Genomic DNA, 16,504 nt, shown 5'->3' on the forward strand with positions numbered 1-16,504 from the left:
ATTTACTTGTTGATGTTAAAACTAAGCAATCGATATATCGGTTTCGTTAATGCTACTAACGTGTCGCGAGTACGATATTCCTGGTATATGAAATGCACATAAAAGTCTAAAAAGTACTTCGTAAAACATATACATGTGTACAATATATAAATAAAGTTATATTATCATACTGTAAATATACAGGAATCGCTGATTTGTTCACTGATACAATAGTTAATCAAGCCAGTAAACTGATAATTACTCTGTTGATGAATTTAATCGTTAATACGATATCGTTTAAAAGCGTTGATGAAAATTTGATGGTTGCGTTGGTTGCGCCGTAGAATAAACCATTCCAGGAGGCTGTTGATGGGTCATCGCGTGACTTTGATGTTGATGAAATTCTGGAGCCCCATGAGGACCATTCAGTCTCACCCGTTTTGCATTTTGTCCATGATTGTGATCGCCGTTTCCTTGTTGTTGTTGATTTTGTTGCTAAAATTTTACAAAAATTTATAGAAAGGGAAATTAATTATACGAATGACTACAAACATTAAAAAATCACTACAAACTCACAGTTTGTTGTTGATTTTGCCGTGCTTTGTTTTCAGTTTTTTCCTCTGTATCATCATCTGTTAAGAATTCTCGTTTGGGATATGGAATGGGACAACCGGCAAATATGCTACAACATTATTTAATTAGATTAGTTTTTCATTTATCAATAATTCGTCATGTAAATTGTTAAAACCATACTCTTGAGTGGGTAATGGTTCCTCTTGAAAGTAAGCATCTTGCATAGAATGTTCGGAAGTTATTCGTTTATTTGGATCCATCATTAACAGTTTTTGAAGCTAGAGTAATTAAATTAATATCATTATTCGAAAAAAAATTGTTAAAAAAAGATCGAAATATTTTACTTCGCCATACCAAATTAAATGCTTTGCTATCAGGTTTAATTTTATGCCGATCCATATATTTCGTAAGAGAACAATTTGCATAGCTATAAAATAATTTATATTTATATTAAAACTACAAATTCTTATATTTGGTTTCATTTTTTAGAAGATACTAACTTTGATCTTTTAAAGTCTTTTAATAGCGTAGGGTGTTCTGGCATTTTCTTAATATCTTCCCAATCTTTTTCCAAAGGAAATCCCATCACATTGAATATCCTAAAAAAATTCTTATTTCATTTTGTTTCTCTTTAATACTACTGAAGATAATAATAGATAAAATTTTTACCTATCTAATTGATCATGATGATATGGATTGCTAGTTTTAATATCTTCTTGTCTACAATGAAATATAGGTTCAGAAGTTAAAAGCTCTGCAAATATACAACCAATTGCCCAGATATCTGAAATAACAAAAAGAAAATACTTGAAAGCGAAAAATGTTTAAAATAATCCTAATTTTTAAATATATACAAAATACCTATAGCTTTTGTATAATGTCTAGCACCTAACAGTAATTCTGGTGCTCTATACCAAAATGTCACTACAACTGGATCTAAATCTGCAAGAGGCTTTAATGGAGCATTGAATAATCTAGCAAAACCCATGTCTGCAATTTTTACACGCCCCCTTTCATTTCCTTCTCCCATTACTAAGATATTTGCTGGTTTCTAAATTATAGTACATTAAATTAATCATACATCAAATATTAGATGCACATACATAATATTTGTGTATATAGTTATAAATTACCAAATCTCTATGAAGCACCCAATTGGAATGTAAATAATGAATACCATCTAGAATTTGATATAATAAAGATTTTACCATACCCTTTGGTACCATGACAGGTTTTTTATTAGCTTTTGCTGCTCTATGAAACTTTATTATATGCTATGGATTGAAATAAAAACATATAAAGTTTTGTTTAATAAAGTAATTATATTATTTTTACTATTTTTAATAAATATAAACATACCCATAAATCATGTTCAGCAAAGTCAAATAATAACCATACTTTGCGATCAATGTGTGATAGAAAAACTCTAATTAGTGTAATCACATTTACATGTTTTAGTTCCCTAAGTAACTGTAGGAAAAATGAAAAGTTTCTTAGTGCAGAAAGGATATTTATATTTTTATATATAATACATATTTACAAAAAAAAAAAACAAAACTGATACTTACTGCAATTTCTCGACATGCAGACATTGAAAGGCCTGTACCTTCAATTTGTTTTAGGCCAAAATCCTTTGTGTCTGGCCTAGATTTTAATTCGCTATCTGGTACTCTATGTAAACGTCAAGTATAACACGTTATAATCGCAAAAAGTGAGAAGGATAAAATGAAAAAAATTTGCATCTTGTACATGTATTTTATGTAATACGCTTAATATTTAAAATGATTAAAATAAATCATTGGATATATTAGATGTAGAAAATTCTAAAAACCATACAATATATGTATAGGTATTAGTTTTATTTAAACATTAAAGTAAAAACTACAATCTTTGAATGACAAAAAAATATTTTCTGCAGACTTATACAATTTATGAAAGAACAAAGATTACTTAATAAATAACTAAGGTAAATGCTAGACAATCTTCTATGTTAGGTTAGAAACACTAACCCTTCTTTTCTGCGTGCTTTATAGACATGTCCATAAGTTCCTCTCCCAACTTTACATCCTTCAAATTCAAAAAGGTCTTCTACTTTTGTTCGATCTGTATCAGTTTTTAGTTTAAATTCATAATCCATGATCTTTAATATTATTGGAACAATTATCAACTATAAACAAACATTTTTAATGTGTGCATGGGTAGAGAAAGAGAGCGATCAACTTTTGCGTATACTACCTTGATCACTTCATCAGGCGCCTACTCTTTTAGTGGCAATATTACTTTTTGTAGAAATCTACATTATGCGGTAGAAATTAATAAACGATCAATCTGTATTTACAATATATATTAAGGATCAAGTAGATTACTTGTATTTAAATAGATCGGGAAAGTGGAATAATTAGAAATGCGGTATAAAGTAACTTATAGATATATATACGTATATAGTATTACTAAGTTTCATACGTGAAAACAAGCCTTGAGTGGTATAGTTACGATAACATGAGTATGTATTATTGTCGTAAGCAATAAGTTATTGACAGAAATTTGTTATAACGTTAAAATGCCTGCAACCGCTTTACATAAGTTTATAACGTTCATAGGACTAATGTCGATATTACATACAGCTTATTCAGCTGCCCAGCGTACGTACCACATTTGTGATTAAAATTTCTCGAGTGAATAATCCTTTCTTAATATTTCTTAGGTTAACTTATTTGAATTTTAAACTATTTTTGTAAAATACAATTTACAGATCGTTCATATTTACGAATAACAGAACAAGAATTCATTGCCTTACCAATTGATGTACGTATAAAATTATATTTACAAAGAATGGCATACAAAATATTTACAAAACGTGGAAAAATTGGTTATGTTTTTCTTACAGATTTTAATACAGGGTATTATCAGTTTATTTATAGTTATGTATGGAGTAATGTATATTGCCGGTGATTTTAAAGAAATTCGAGCAGTGGTTGATCTGGAAAATAAATCTTGGGAAACATTAAGAAATCTCCCATCATTCCAAATATTCAGTCATCGTGGAAAATCTTTAGCGTCCTAGTACACATAGTGAATTTCATTTTATTATCCATTTTTAAGAGGAACATAATATTAATGTAATTGTTTACCAAATAATACACTCTGGATTAATGTATAAAATTGTATAATATAATTTAAGCATTATTTATTACTTGATCTTAAGTTTATCATATGTGTATAATAAATACAAAAAGACATAATTCTCTACAATAATATGGTATGAATTTTAAGTTATATATTTAAAAACCGTGTGAATTTACATATAGTGCTCGCGTAACAGTAAAGTACAAATAAAATGAATGTTAAAATTTTGTTTTTTTTATTTATATATTTATTTTATGCAAAATACCAATAAATGAATAATAAATGTGACTTCATATAAAGATATCACTTTTTCTGCTTTTTCTTTTCAGCTTCAGCTTCTTTTTCTTTCTCAATCTCAGTAACGTATTCCCCAATGGTATCTAAATCTAGCATCTGTAGCATAAAGAATATGCGAAAATGAATCTTTGAAGAAACAATAGAACGTATAAATATTTTGAAGTTTATATACCTGTAGAGGTTGACCGCGTCGCATTACTGCGATTTCTAAATTTTTTCTCCCTGACTGTACAACTTCTAACAAAGCTCTAATAGCCAATTTTATTGTTCCTTTCTCAGTTGCTACTTCTTCCGGTGTGTAGTATTTTTGTAAAAATTCATGAACTGTTTTAGCATTTCGACCTGTTGCGTTTGCCTTTAAAAGGAAAACAATACACTTTCTTTCCTTATTTTGCAATTAACAAAATGTTTCAAAGCAAAATATATACCTTCCATTCATAATAAATGCCTGAAGGTTCTGTTTGATATAAATGGGGAATGCCATCATAATCGAATCCAGCTAAAAGGCATGATATTCCAAAGGGTCTTCTACCATTACTCTGCGTATATTTCTGTTTCAAACCTAAAAAAGCAGTCGTCACATTTATGTTGTAAGTATGCATATTTGAAGAATAAACAAGATATGTTTACTTACCCGCAATGTACCTAGTTATGTATTCTAATGTAACTGGATCTTCCACAGTTAATCTGTGACTTTGACATTCAACTTGTGCTCGATTAATTAATACCCTTGCATCTGCTGTCAAACCTTAGAAAAGAAGACAAGATGCATTAGATTATAACATTTTTGTAAATTATATCACGTTTGAAAGAGTTACGTATAAGCAAACCTGCAAATGCCATTACAACATGTTCATCTAAGAGACATATTTTACGAACTGTTCGTTCTTCTTGAAGCTTTGCAATGGATTTTTTCTCAACGCCTAAAACGACTACATCGTTACCACGAACTCCAACCTAAAACGAACCAATTTGTTAGAATGCTCTTCGCTCAAAAAAATTAGAAAACGTAAACATCACTACAACAATATATATATTTAAACATTTTTCAATGTTATTATACAAAGTTTTACATAAAGAGTGATAATACAGAAAGTTGTTTCTTTAAGAGGTTAAATAAAATGCATCATTTTACCGCAGAAGAACCTTTCCTCACAGCTTCTTGTGCATATTCCACTTGTAGTAAATGCCCATCTGGTGAAAACACCGTAATAGCTCTATCGTACCTTGCTGTCATCTTTTTCGAATTTGCTAAGCGTATATCTCACTTTTGCTCACGAAATGACTTCGCCGTTTTTCGAAATGATCGCTACTCATTCAGAGGCTTGATTCCATTTCTTACCGATAGAGGGTAATATATGTTTCTTTCTATAGCGAAGTAGCATTTCCGCAATGTAACATAATACGTAATTGTTACTGTTCGATTTGACAAAAAATAAAAAAATTATTTTTTTTCAGAAAATGAGAGAGGAAGAAAGAGGGAGAACGATGCCGTTAATATAAAAGTTGCTGACTTATCACATAAAATTACGATATTATTTCCTCCACTGGGAAAAACGAGCGATTTATAAAAATTGTCACATTTTAAAAATGTCAAGATATTACTTCTAGATTGTTTCGAAATCTATGAAATTAGAAGAAAAATGTGCGTAAGTATCTACTGATGTAACGAATCGCATTCTCAGAAAACGATAATTGGAAAATAAATAAAAAAGATATCGAAAACACGTTAAATAAATGAAATTTATCACAGAAGTAGCACGAGCGTGTTTACAGGTAACGAAGTGAGGATTTAACAAAGATTTATAACGTTAGTGGAACGTCCGTTTTTTATCATTTTCTTTTTTTTTTTTTTTTTTTGGTAGAGGAGGGCGCATTATGAATAGGAGATACAAGAAAACTGGCGGCTTTTATAAAATTGATAGGTAAAACGATATGATATTATTTTGAAAATAAATGAAGAAATTAGAAGCATTTGATACTGTGAATGTATAGCAGTAGTGGGGATGAATAAATAGAATCTGTATTGTAGCTAGTATAAAAGGCGTCGATCGGCCTGGTGAAACGTTTAGTCAAGGTTGAGAGATCTCTTATATCGTGTTTATTCACGCAACATGATCGGGTTGGTAAAAATTTTTTTGTTTCGCACAATTCCCGTATCATCCCCAACTGACGATTTCTCCTCGATCAGGTCACTTTCACCCCAATTTTCATTGACTTTTATGTGTAAATCAGTGACGAAACTTCAACGTTGTTCTCGATCACGATGTGTTACGTGCGATGAATGCTGATGATGGTGTAATTTAATAGAGTTTTGATGAATTTAAAAATCATTCTAAATGTGTTACTCAATTCAAATGTTTATTTTAAATGATTGCACAGTGGTGTTCTTTACGCGTCTTTTGCTTTGTATCAGAGTTAAGTCGTAATGTGTGTGATGAATCTCAGAGATGATATATTAAACAAAAGGTTTAAGTATCGAATGTCTGCATTTCATATGGGAGCTATATATTATGTTAATATTTTACTTAAGTGTTTTACTTGGAGTGATAATTTTACATTTTTTAACGTTGTTTTTATTAAAATCTTTACAGAGTAATATACATATTGCACACAAACAAGTGCAATTGTACAAATCTCTAATTAAACGTGTTAAATTAAGCATTATGCACTATATTATACACCATGACTGTGAAAAAACAAATATGCATAATAAGACATAAATAAGCTGACGTGTATGTACCATACCTTGTGTATATCATCATTGCCATCACTTCAATGATCTATAGTGGTACCTGTATGATTGTATCGTAGTATCCTTTCACATTGTTTGAACGTGCTCATTGATAGCGCATTCAATAATTTGAATAGATAAAGTTAAAGTTAGATTAGATAAAGTTAAATTGCGCTAATCTTTGATGCTATAAGTTTTAAAAATAAATTTTCTAACGTTTGATATTTTTATTATTATAGAGCGCATAACACGAAATAATTAATAGTCTGTTAGTAGGTAAGATCGAGGTAAGAAAGAAAAACTTCAAATTAAGAACTCATGAATTTTATTGTTAATATTAGAAGAACTTAAAATTAAGAAATTACGAGTTTCATTGTCAATATTATTCTTAGAAATGAGTATGAAATATGTGCAGTTAAATATGTAAGTATATAGATATAGATATAGAAGTATATATTACGTTAGTTATATTAATTATTCATTCGTCAAATTGATCAACTCCAAAGAAGAGTAAAAAAATTAACAAAAAAGTTTCTCTTCAAATTCCTTTTAAAATTTAAACTTAAATATTATAGAATATACGAACAAATGACTTTTAATCTTCTAATGCATAAGATAGTATATCCTTGAAATACGTCACGTTAAATACATTAGCGGCATTAAGTCTAATTACTGAGGAAACTTATTTTACGTATAAAATGTTACGTATAAAACAAGTGCTTTGACATTAAAACCAAAAGGAAATTAAAGAACTTGATTAAATTAAAAGTTAATCACTTTGGCTCGTAAACGGTTCAATTTCGCTTTATTTATTGAATCGAAGAAATCGAAGTATCGTGCATCTTCCTTTCGCTCGTTAAAGAAAAAAAAAAAAAAACAAACGCGATCAGTTTCTATCGAGGTTCGGGTACAAGATCATTAGAATCATCAAAAAATGTTATTATCGAAATATTTTCACTTCAAATTATTTTCGAAGATTAACACGGCAATTCCTTTTCATGCAGACTAAACAAAAAGAAGGTTCTAGTATTTGGGGTGAGCATCGTTATAATTCTAGCTGTGATTCTAACGATAATCATTTTGCTCGTTCCTGATTCAGAAAATGTGAAATCGGAAAGTAGGAGGTCGTACTACGGAGTGTATACAAAGGTAAAGTATGATGTAAGAAGGTACGCTCGCGCGTTGATTTGTCCAACTTGATTGCTTCTGGGAATATATCTCCCTGTTTACTTTCGCTCAGAGAAAGGAATGCCGATAACTGGATTTACTGTCGAACACGAAATAATTCGAAATGTATTCTGTTTGCTAGGGTGCAGTATCCACGAACGGACAAGAATGTGCTCAGATAGGTGCCGATATATTGAGCAAAGGTGGTTCGGCTGTCGATGCGGCTATAGCTTCGCTTCTGTGCGAGGGAGTTGCGTCTTTACACAGGTGAATTATATTTAGACAAATACACGTATAGATGTCTTGTCCTCACTCTCTGTACTATTGTGTTGCATATTATTTTACGTTGCATTCTTTCTTGAAACGAAGCATGGGGCTGGGCGGTGGGTTTTTAATGACCATTTGGGATGCGACTACCAAAACCGCCGATTATTTGAATGCACGGGAAGTTGCTCCATCTGGCGCGCACAAGGACATGTTTCAAAGCGATCCTAATTTAGCGATGTTTGGTGAGCTGTCAGATCCTTTTATTATTCTTGTTATTAATATTATTGTATATACATTTACAAATACAGTGTAGGTACATTAATTTAATCGATTACGATTCAAAAAGGCGGCTTAGCAGTTGCTGTACCAGGCGAACTTCTTGGATATTGGGAAGCCCATCAAAAATACGGGAAATTGAATTGGTCTACATTATTTGAGCCTACTATTGCCTTATGCGACACTGGATCTCGTGTAAATAAATACTTGGCCTCATATCTGGCCAATTACGAATCATCAATAAAAGCGGAAAAATCATTGGCGGAAATCCTCATAAATCCCAAGACCAATTCAACCTGGAAGGTAAATATGTTCTCATTTATCACACGTCCTCTTCAATTAAAATGTTTCTTTTAGGTAGGCGACAGAATAAAGAGGCCGCGTTTGGCAGAAACGTTACAGTTAATTGCACAACATGGACCTGGCATATTTTACAATGGAAGCATAGCTGATATTTTAGTCGAAGAAATCAGCTCTTTCAAGGGTATCATCAAAAAGGAGGATTTTCAAAATTACACGTTCGTTTGAATCTTTGATATGTGCGTTCAATAGAGAACTGGCAAGGAACGTGCAAATGATATATTTGTTACAGAGTAAAATGGACGAAACCGATCGAAACAACGATTGGGAATTTAACGATTTATACTGCACCGCCACCGGGTTCGGGAGCAATCTTAACTTTTATTATGAACATTCTCGGCGACATGGCTCTTGATCCTGGCAATGAAATCATGTGGCAAACTGTGATCGAGACTTTTAAATGGGCTTACGCCAGAAGAACCGAATTGGCTGATCCGGATTTTGTTAATATCAGTGAGTTAGCAATTTATATTATATCGTATAATCGGTCATGACAATGCGCAATAAGAGATATTTTATGTATTTGTACTTCGTTTTAAGATGCCTTAGATAAGAGTACGAGTATGCGATAAGCGTAAATAGAGATTGATTTAAGAGTTTTATATCGTAATATTTATTATTAATTGTATGATTATTTATCATTAATCTATGACATTTTATTTGTTAAAGTAAGCGTAGCCAATGATCTTTTAATTTTATCCGAGGTCTTATTTGTTAAAAGAAACATTTTTCTTGTCGTGTTTAATTATGACAAACGATAAAATCTTTTCAGCTTCCTTGCTTAATAATTTAACGTCCATTGACTATGCCAAGATGATTCGAAGTAAAATTAAAACTAATGAAACAAACAACGATCCGAAATATTATGGCGTTAATATGACTATACCGGAGGATTCAGGGACATCTCATGTTTCTGTCTTGGCTCCAGATGGATCGGCCGTATCAGTCACATCTACAATAAATCAAGTGTATGTTAATCCTGTAAGATTTTTATCTTCAAATACAATTTTCAAAATCATGTATTGACGAACAGTGTATAAAAGAAATATCTTTTAATTCTGTTATCAATTTAATAGCTTTGGTGCGATGATACGTTCAAAATTGACTGGGATAATTTTCAACGATGAAATGGATGATTTTAGTTCTCCAAATATAACTAATGGATTCGATGTACCACCTTCACCAGCGAATTTTATTCGGCCTGGAAAAAGACCTATGAGTTCTATGAGTCCAACTATTGTTGTAAGTATACTTTATAAGTTAAGGAATGATATGTGTTATTAAATTATATATATATATATAATAGTTTACAATGGAAATATTTTTCTTTTTTGTTAATAAAGGTAGATAAAAATGGAGATGTTCGTTTAGTAATTGGTGCTGCAGGTGGTACTAAAATCACTACTGCAGTTGCATTAGCAATGATATTAAATCTTTGGTCGGGATATAACGTAACTCAAGCTATTGATACAGTTAGAATTCACCATCAGGTATAGTTAAATGTCGATACGTCGTTCAATAGTTTATATTCTCAATTACTAATAATATGTGTTTGAAACTACAGCTATTACCAATGATTATTCAAAATGAGAAAGGATTTCCTCCAGATATATTGCATTATTTAAGCAGCATCGGACACAACATTACAACTTACTCGGGAATTGGTAGTGCAATTACAGCTATTTCTAAACAAAACGGTAAAATACTTGCTACTTCTGATTTTCGTAGAGAAGGAAGAACTGCTGGTTTTTAAGTGATTGATTGAAATACATCATTGAAATATATCATAAAATATGTCATATGATTATATGACGCGCGTGCACAAATAGTGTAGAAATAGGGGAAAAACTTAGATATGATTATAAAAAAATATTTTTTCCAACTATCGCTTACTTATATAATATCCTTAAAAGTATCAATAATATAGATAGTAATATAGTAATATAGATATAACGCTAAATACATATAACAAAAACAATTTTTAATTGGTCTTTCTAAGATTCTCAAGAGACACAGACATATCAAATATATGTTATATAAAAAATATATGTTATATAAAAAATAGGATTAATTTTATTACAGATACTAATAGTAAAGTTAATTTTTATATAGGTACTTTATACGAAAAGTAAATAATTTTTATATAGATACTTTAGACGAAAGAATATAACGTGTAAAATAATAATTTATTTAAGAAAATGTATAAATGTATAAATTCACTTAATTTTTCATAGAAATAATACTCTAAATTTCATTTATTTACATCAATTTAATTATTTCATTAATTTGTTTTAAATTACATTAAATAATATTACGAGCTATCACTATCACTTTCTGAAAGTTCGGCTTCTTTCTTCACTTTTCTTACATAACGCTTTATTTTTTTCGTTTTACATAACCCTTGTTTCGATTTTCGAAGTACTTCGATTGCATGCAATTTATTTTTCAAGGCGTTTGCTTTATCATTTTCTCTTTGTGGTATATATTCATCGACATTTTTCTCGTTATGAATAAAAACTTTAGATTTAGTACAATCAATTACAGATCCATCATTTTTCAATTCTGTTCTTTTCTTTTGGCTTCCATCCGAAGATTTCTTTTTTTTAATTGATTGTTGTATATTTTCTACATTTGTACTATCTTCCTCATTTTCATTGTTTAATCTTTGCACAGCCTTCTGAACTCGTTTACTTAAATTCATTTCAATTGATTTCGGAACGGTTTGTAATTTAAAATACGCACTTATTTTATTTTGAATTTGCTTTTCTTCTAATCTTTTCAATACTGGTGCTATAATTTTATCATATTTATTTTTGTCCCAACCAAATTTCCGTTTTGCATAATCAGCTAGAAGTATAATATTAGGTTTACCCCAAGTAAAAGTCTCTTTTGATTCATCCACTTTAGGCGAAAGATATGCTTGAACAACAGCTTGACTCGGGAAGCCTGTACGTGAAATAATATATCTTATAAACTGTATATATATAACGATAGGAGAAATCGCATATATACCTTTTTGAATTTTTAAGTTTTGTAACTTGTTTCGCAGACTTGTTTTTCCAGGACCAGCGGTTTTACCATTTTCAATCCAAGAACAAAAATTCGTTAAACCTTGCAATAAATTTTCGTTTTCTGAAGGGAATGCCGCTAATATTTCTAAGGCAGTAACAGGACCAATGCCAGGTAAACCTGTTGTATAATCGCTACCGACCAAGAGGGCAAGTCGTATCATTTCGTTCCTCGTTAATTCTGAAACGGATAAATATTATTTTATAATATTTATATGTGTACACGGTTACGTTTCTCTTTTATTAAAAATGCAATAGGCTTACTAAAATAATATTGTATATCACAGGAACGAAATTCAAGAACCTTTTTGTTGTTGTCGAAAAAATTTTTATAGACGCATTGTCCGCCAAACAGCCAAATATCTGAATCATCTGTAATCGTACCGTCAACAAGATGAATTTGTTCTAAGTATGCGCATTGCGCTTCTGCTTCCATAGGTGCTACAACATATGGTATTCCAAATAATCGTAACAATTCCTATAAACGAATAATATTGTTAATGTTGCAATGAAGAGATAACAATTGATAATTTATTAAATTTGCATCGTGATACCTGAGCTTCGATTCGTATTTGGTCAGAAATATCGATACCTTGTCTTTCTAATTTACCAATATTTGCCATTAATGCCGTTTGCTTCTCCTCTAATTCTGCCTATAATTATACTATAATATGCAAAATATTCCAAGAATATTTCAATCATCCGTCTACTAACATCTACTTTCAAGTACCTACTTGTAACGATAGTAATTCGTCTTCGTTCATAGGTATAGGACTTATTCTTTTCGTACGATTGGTCACTCCGTTACTTGTATTATCTTTAATATTTGCAGCTTCTGTAGTATCTTTGAGAGAAAGAGTTATATTTTCAATGTTAATTTCGTTTCTCATTTGACTTTCTTTTAATGGTACATTCGTATTTAAAGTATCCGAATCGACATCGATAGATGGTACATTGATATCATTAGTTTCTCTTAAATTGAATAATTTCTTATCGACTTGGTCTTTTATTGAATCTGCTACTGTTTCTTTGGAAGTTTGTTTGTTTTTTGACATTTCTTGATCATAAAATATTTTCGATGATGGTACAGAATCTGCATTTAATTCATTATCGTGCCTTTCAAATACATCGGCAAACATATCATCCTCCACTTTTTCGTCGGATTTAAAAGTTATTTGAATATTTTGTGGAACATATTTATTGGTAGCGGTAGCTATGTTTGGTATCGGTACATCTTCTATTTCTAAAAAGTCATCTGTGTCCGAGTCCGAACTAACTGTTATTGTATTTTTCAATCCAACTTGTGTCTTATTTGAAATATTTGCTGCTTTAATAGAAGGTATGTTTGTATTAGCATTTGATTCTGATAATTTCGATCTTGACGCATCGATTGATTTAACGTTTGTACTATCATGTTCTGTATCCTTTGTATTATTCTCAGATGCTGAAATTAAATGCTCTACGTTTAACGAATTACTTTTATTTTCAGTCTGCTCTGCTCCAAGTGACTCGACTTGTGATATTTTCGACTTATTTTCATCACCTTTGTTAGTTTCTTCTTTACTATTCTCAGATACTGAAATTAAATGATCGACATTTAACGAATTACTTTTATTTTCACTCTGCTCTGCTTCAAGTGAATCGACTTGTGGTATTTTCGACACATTTTCGACACCTTTGTTAGCTTCTCTGTTATTTTTCTCAAGAAGACTAAGGATTTGTTTTTCTGTTAATCCACTATATTCCAACATATACGTTAATGCAGGATTCGCAGTGTCTTGTTTGAAATATTTTTTTGATAAAAACTGAGATTCATTGGATTCTACTTCCGATTCCGTGTCACTACTTACTCCCGTAAATTCAAAATTATTTATATCTGTTATTTCAACATCACTTTCCCAATCATCATTAAGTTCATATTCATTTATATCATCGCAAATTCGTACAGCTTTACTAGATCCAACAGTGATTTCATCCATTCTATTTTCATTATTTTGTATGCTCTCGCTATTTGAACTGATATTATCATTGTCTTTATGGTATGCGTTTTTATCTACAATATAAAGTTTGTAAAGATAAGCAAATAATTAGGAAAGATTCAATTTTTTCTTGAATGATATAAGATTTTTACGTACCACTAATATATATTAATCTTGTTGTATTGTCTGCAGCGATACGATAAGTATAATTTTGGACATTCATAGGTATTCCCTGTTCTTTTAATAATTTTTCTAACTCGTCTAATGTAAGAGTTTTTCCTCCCATTTCTTTCTCTGCATGTTCTAAACTTTGTTGTACAAATCTCCGTTTTAATAAACGTTTCATTTGAAAACCAGAAAATTCATTTGATTCCTAAATGAAAATATCTCTTAAATAAATAATAAAGCTAAATACTTATATATATATCTATTATATGTATCTCAAAATGAGTATGTACTTCAGGCATTTCGTGCAAACGGCCCCATGAGCTTTGTTTCCTTGTTTCTTTAAGATCTGTTAGAATTTCATAACGCACATCAGCTGGTAAAGCTTTAAATTCATTACTAGTTACATCCACATTATGAATATTTCCAATCCATTTTGTTTGTTTTCTTGGACTTGGTTCATCAGATGAATCAGAATTAAAATCATCGTTTTGACTTGATTCCATTTTACTGGTGCTTGGCATATTTGGTAATTTATACATATCATCCGTGGACTGTTTACTTTGTAAATTTATAACTATTTCAGGAGAGTCATTTGTAGTATTTTGTTTTTCTGTATTAAGAGCTGTCTTCACTGTAGAATGCTTTATCAAATTATTTATTAATTCTGTTCTCATCTGTTGGGCTTTATTCTTGGCCATAGATTTCTGTTTCCTCCGTAAAGCCTGTGAACACAAAAGAATAAGAACCTCTTTTCTCACTACCTGGTTCCCACAGCAAACTAATTATGTACAGACAATATTATAATCAAGATAAAAGTACAGTTTCATTAATACAAGCATGTAATGTACTTGATATCAAGACATACGACAGCTTAGACTATTAGAAAGTTAAATGAAATCATTTAAATACTATATGAAAATCCATAGTTGATATTTTAATTGTAAAATACATATTCTTTACTTTTAAAAAATAGATATATAAACTTACAATTGTGTTCTTCTTAAGCATTGGCACACCTCCATCAAAAACAAAAACTGGTTTAATTTTATAATATAAAAGTTTGCAAATTCTGTGAAATAAACCAATGAGATGAGCATTAGGTTTAGGGTTACCAAAGCGGTCCTGATATCCTTGTAGTACTTGATGAATCCAAATTGATATATCTACAAAATTTTGTTGCTATGTGAACATGATTAAATTATAAAGAAATTTTGTAATAATGATTATAAAATATAAATATTAAAATATACCAATAGCTAAGATCTTTCCTTCTAGTGTTTCTAGAGGTACTTGCTTTCCTGTTTTATCAAGTAAACGCCAAAGGCCATAAACACCCATTCTTGCAAGGTGGCAAGTCTCTAAAAAATACATTTGGTAAATGAATTTTAAGTAAGGTGATTATACTAGATTTTCACAATTTACCAAGAAAACTGTTTGTAAAATATAATAAACGCAGTTTGTATTTAGAAATTAGAATAACCATATAATAAGTAGCATATTTTTGATCATGTATATAACCTAAATTCCAATTACGGAAGAATTAAAAGTAATGTAGAAATATTTATTAATTGTGTTACATTTACGTTTATATATTTTACATGCACATGTATACACATGTTTAACATTAATGTTAATATATCAAATTGTATATATACATTTTATATGATATTTCGACACCCTTTTATAGTCTTACAGCATCGCTCTGTAGCGGTCAGCTGATTACAAAAACAATGTTTATACGTACACATATATACGCATTTACATTCATATGCTGCAAGCTATAATCGTATGTATTCAAAACGATTCAGTTTGCATATTCTTGTACGTAGAAATAAGCTAAAATCCTGACATGAAATATATCAACAATTATATATTTCAAACGTGTTATCAGCGTGAGAAACTTAACTTCCTGAACATCATTAATGATATTCTATATTCATGTTATTAGATCAATTGATACGTTCATAATTAAAAATAAAGAATATAACTTTGGCGAATTGTTATTTGTCCAAATGTTAAAATTATAAAATTTGTTCATATGAATTTTATACGTTAAATGAAAAATAATGTATTAGTTTAAAAATATATTATAGTATTGAAATTTTAAGTAGCAAAATAAGATTTTTCATTGAGAAAAATTACAAGGTTTTCGAGAAATATTTATATACAACAGATAGCGAGAAGCGACGTTCACGCAGTAAATAATTTTTAATAACATACGTTTTTATCGATAATGTTCACTGGTACAAAATTCATGTGAATTTTTTGATCTGGCAAAGACTAGACTTTCGACGGAATAAAAGGTGAACTTATAGAACGTTAATTTGTCTATCCACACGTACTCGTCCTATATTACGCAGTACCAGGCTATTGGCCGTTCATGTGATTCGAATACAAGTGCCCAACGTAATATGTGAAAACAGTAGTGTGCAACTCGTCTACTTCATGCGCATATACACACTCGTGGACATGATGTATATATCGTATCGTCATCATGAGAGAAGTGAAGT

General features: G+C 30.3%; 5 protein-coding genes across 11 annotated transcripts; 2 read left to right on the top strand and 3 right to left on the bottom strand.

Moving 5' to 3' along the window:
- Window positions 1-138: 138 nt before the first annotated feature.
- On the bottom strand, window positions 139-2,953 carry LOC122537779 (cyclin-dependent kinase 8). Its single transcript, XM_043671333.1, has 12 exons — window positions 2,788-2,953; window positions 2,562-2,719; window positions 2,121-2,223; window positions 1,912-2,022; window positions 1,686-1,826; window positions 1,414-1,603; window positions 1,222-1,336; window positions 1,053-1,151; window positions 907-979; window positions 733-830; window positions 556-661; window positions 139-474 (listed from the first exon to the last, which is right to left on the bottom strand). Exons 2-12 carry the CDS (start codon window positions 2,687-2,689, stop codon window positions 277-279), a joined length of 1,362 nt encoding a protein of 453 aa, XP_043527268.1. The 5' UTR covers window positions 2,690-2,719; window positions 2,788-2,953; the 3' UTR covers window positions 139-276.
- Window positions 2,954-3,011: 58 nt separating this feature from the next.
- On the top strand, window positions 3,012-3,903 carry LOC122537790 (ER membrane protein complex subunit 5). The gene is made up of 3 exons (XM_043671354.1): window positions 3,012-3,194; window positions 3,305-3,357; window positions 3,440-3,903. The coding sequence occupies exons 1-3, from the start codon at window positions 3,113-3,115 to the stop codon at window positions 3,614-3,616; spliced, it is 312 nt and encodes a 103-aa protein (XP_043527289.1). The 5' UTR covers window positions 3,012-3,112; the 3' UTR covers window positions 3,617-3,903.
- On the bottom strand, window positions 3,891-5,316 carry LOC122537785 (proteasome subunit alpha type-7-1). The gene is made up of 6 exons (XM_043671341.1): window positions 5,111-5,316; window positions 4,806-4,932; window positions 4,610-4,723; window positions 4,404-4,537; window positions 4,148-4,330; window positions 3,891-4,071 (listed from the first exon to the last, which is right to left on the bottom strand). The coding sequence occupies exons 1-6, from the start codon at window positions 5,210-5,212 to the stop codon at window positions 3,982-3,984; spliced, it is 750 nt and encodes a 249-aa protein (XP_043527276.1). The 5' UTR covers window positions 5,213-5,316; the 3' UTR covers window positions 3,891-3,981.
- Window positions 5,317-6,007: 691 nt separating this feature from the next.
- LOC122537776 (glutathione hydrolase 1 proenzyme-like) lies at window positions 6,008-10,664 on the top strand. Of its 5 annotated transcripts, none has more exons than XM_043671324.1 (12): window positions 6,008-6,097; window positions 7,714-7,858; window positions 8,019-8,143; window positions 8,246-8,385; window positions 8,490-8,722; window positions 8,777-8,937; window positions 9,012-9,232; window positions 9,552-9,747; window positions 9,856-10,021; window positions 10,123-10,269; window positions 10,344-10,558; window positions 10,603-10,664. In XM_043671324.1, the coding sequence occupies exons 1-11, from the start codon at window positions 6,090-6,092 to the stop codon at window positions 10,530-10,532; spliced, it is 1,731 nt and encodes a 576-aa protein (XP_043527259.1). In that variant the 5' UTR covers window positions 6,008-6,089; the 3' UTR covers window positions 10,533-10,558; window positions 10,603-10,664. The 5 variants fall into 5 exon arrangements, 4 of the variants coding, with proteins under 4 accessions (XP_043527259.1, XP_043527262.1, XP_043527261.1 ...); XM_043671326.1 differs by having other exon boundaries at window positions 6,051-6,097; window positions 7,714-7,744; window positions 7,809-7,858; window positions 10,344-10,664; XM_043671325.1 differs by lacking the exon at window positions 6,008-6,097 and having other exon boundaries at window positions 7,693-7,744; window positions 7,809-7,858; window positions 10,344-10,664.
- Window positions 10,665-11,032: 368 nt separating this feature from the next.
- On the bottom strand, window positions 11,033-16,372 carry LOC122537770 (DNA excision repair protein ERCC-5). Of its 3 annotated transcripts, XM_043671265.1 has the most exons (12): window positions 16,215-16,372; window positions 15,672-15,838; window positions 15,417-15,512; window positions 15,245-15,352; window positions 14,982-15,157; window positions 14,285-14,716; window positions 13,983-14,199; window positions 12,582-13,900; window positions 12,402-12,500; window positions 12,112-12,325; window positions 11,792-12,028; window positions 11,033-11,725 (listed from the first exon to the last, which is right to left on the bottom strand). In XM_043671265.1, exons 3-12 carry the CDS (start codon window positions 15,475-15,477, stop codon window positions 11,091-11,093), a joined length of 3,498 nt encoding a protein of 1,165 aa, XP_043527200.1. In that variant the 5' UTR covers window positions 15,478-15,512; window positions 15,672-15,838; window positions 16,215-16,372; the 3' UTR covers window positions 11,033-11,090. The 3 variants fall into 3 exon arrangements, with proteins under 3 accessions (XP_043527200.1, XP_043527202.1, XP_043527201.1); XM_043671267.1 differs by lacking the exon at window positions 15,417-15,512; XM_043671266.1 differs by lacking the exons at window positions 15,417-15,512; window positions 15,672-15,838 and having other exon boundaries at window positions 16,215-16,371.
- Window positions 16,373-16,504: the final 132 nt, after the last annotated feature.

This window comes from Frieseomelitta varia, unplaced genomic scaffold (genome assembly GCF_011392965.1).
Source record: "Frieseomelitta varia isolate USP_RPSP 00005682 unplaced genomic scaffold, Fvar_1.2 scaffold_930, whole genome shotgun sequence".
NCBI classification, from domain to species: domain Eukaryota; kingdom Metazoa; phylum Arthropoda; class Insecta; order Hymenoptera; family Apidae; genus Frieseomelitta; species Frieseomelitta varia.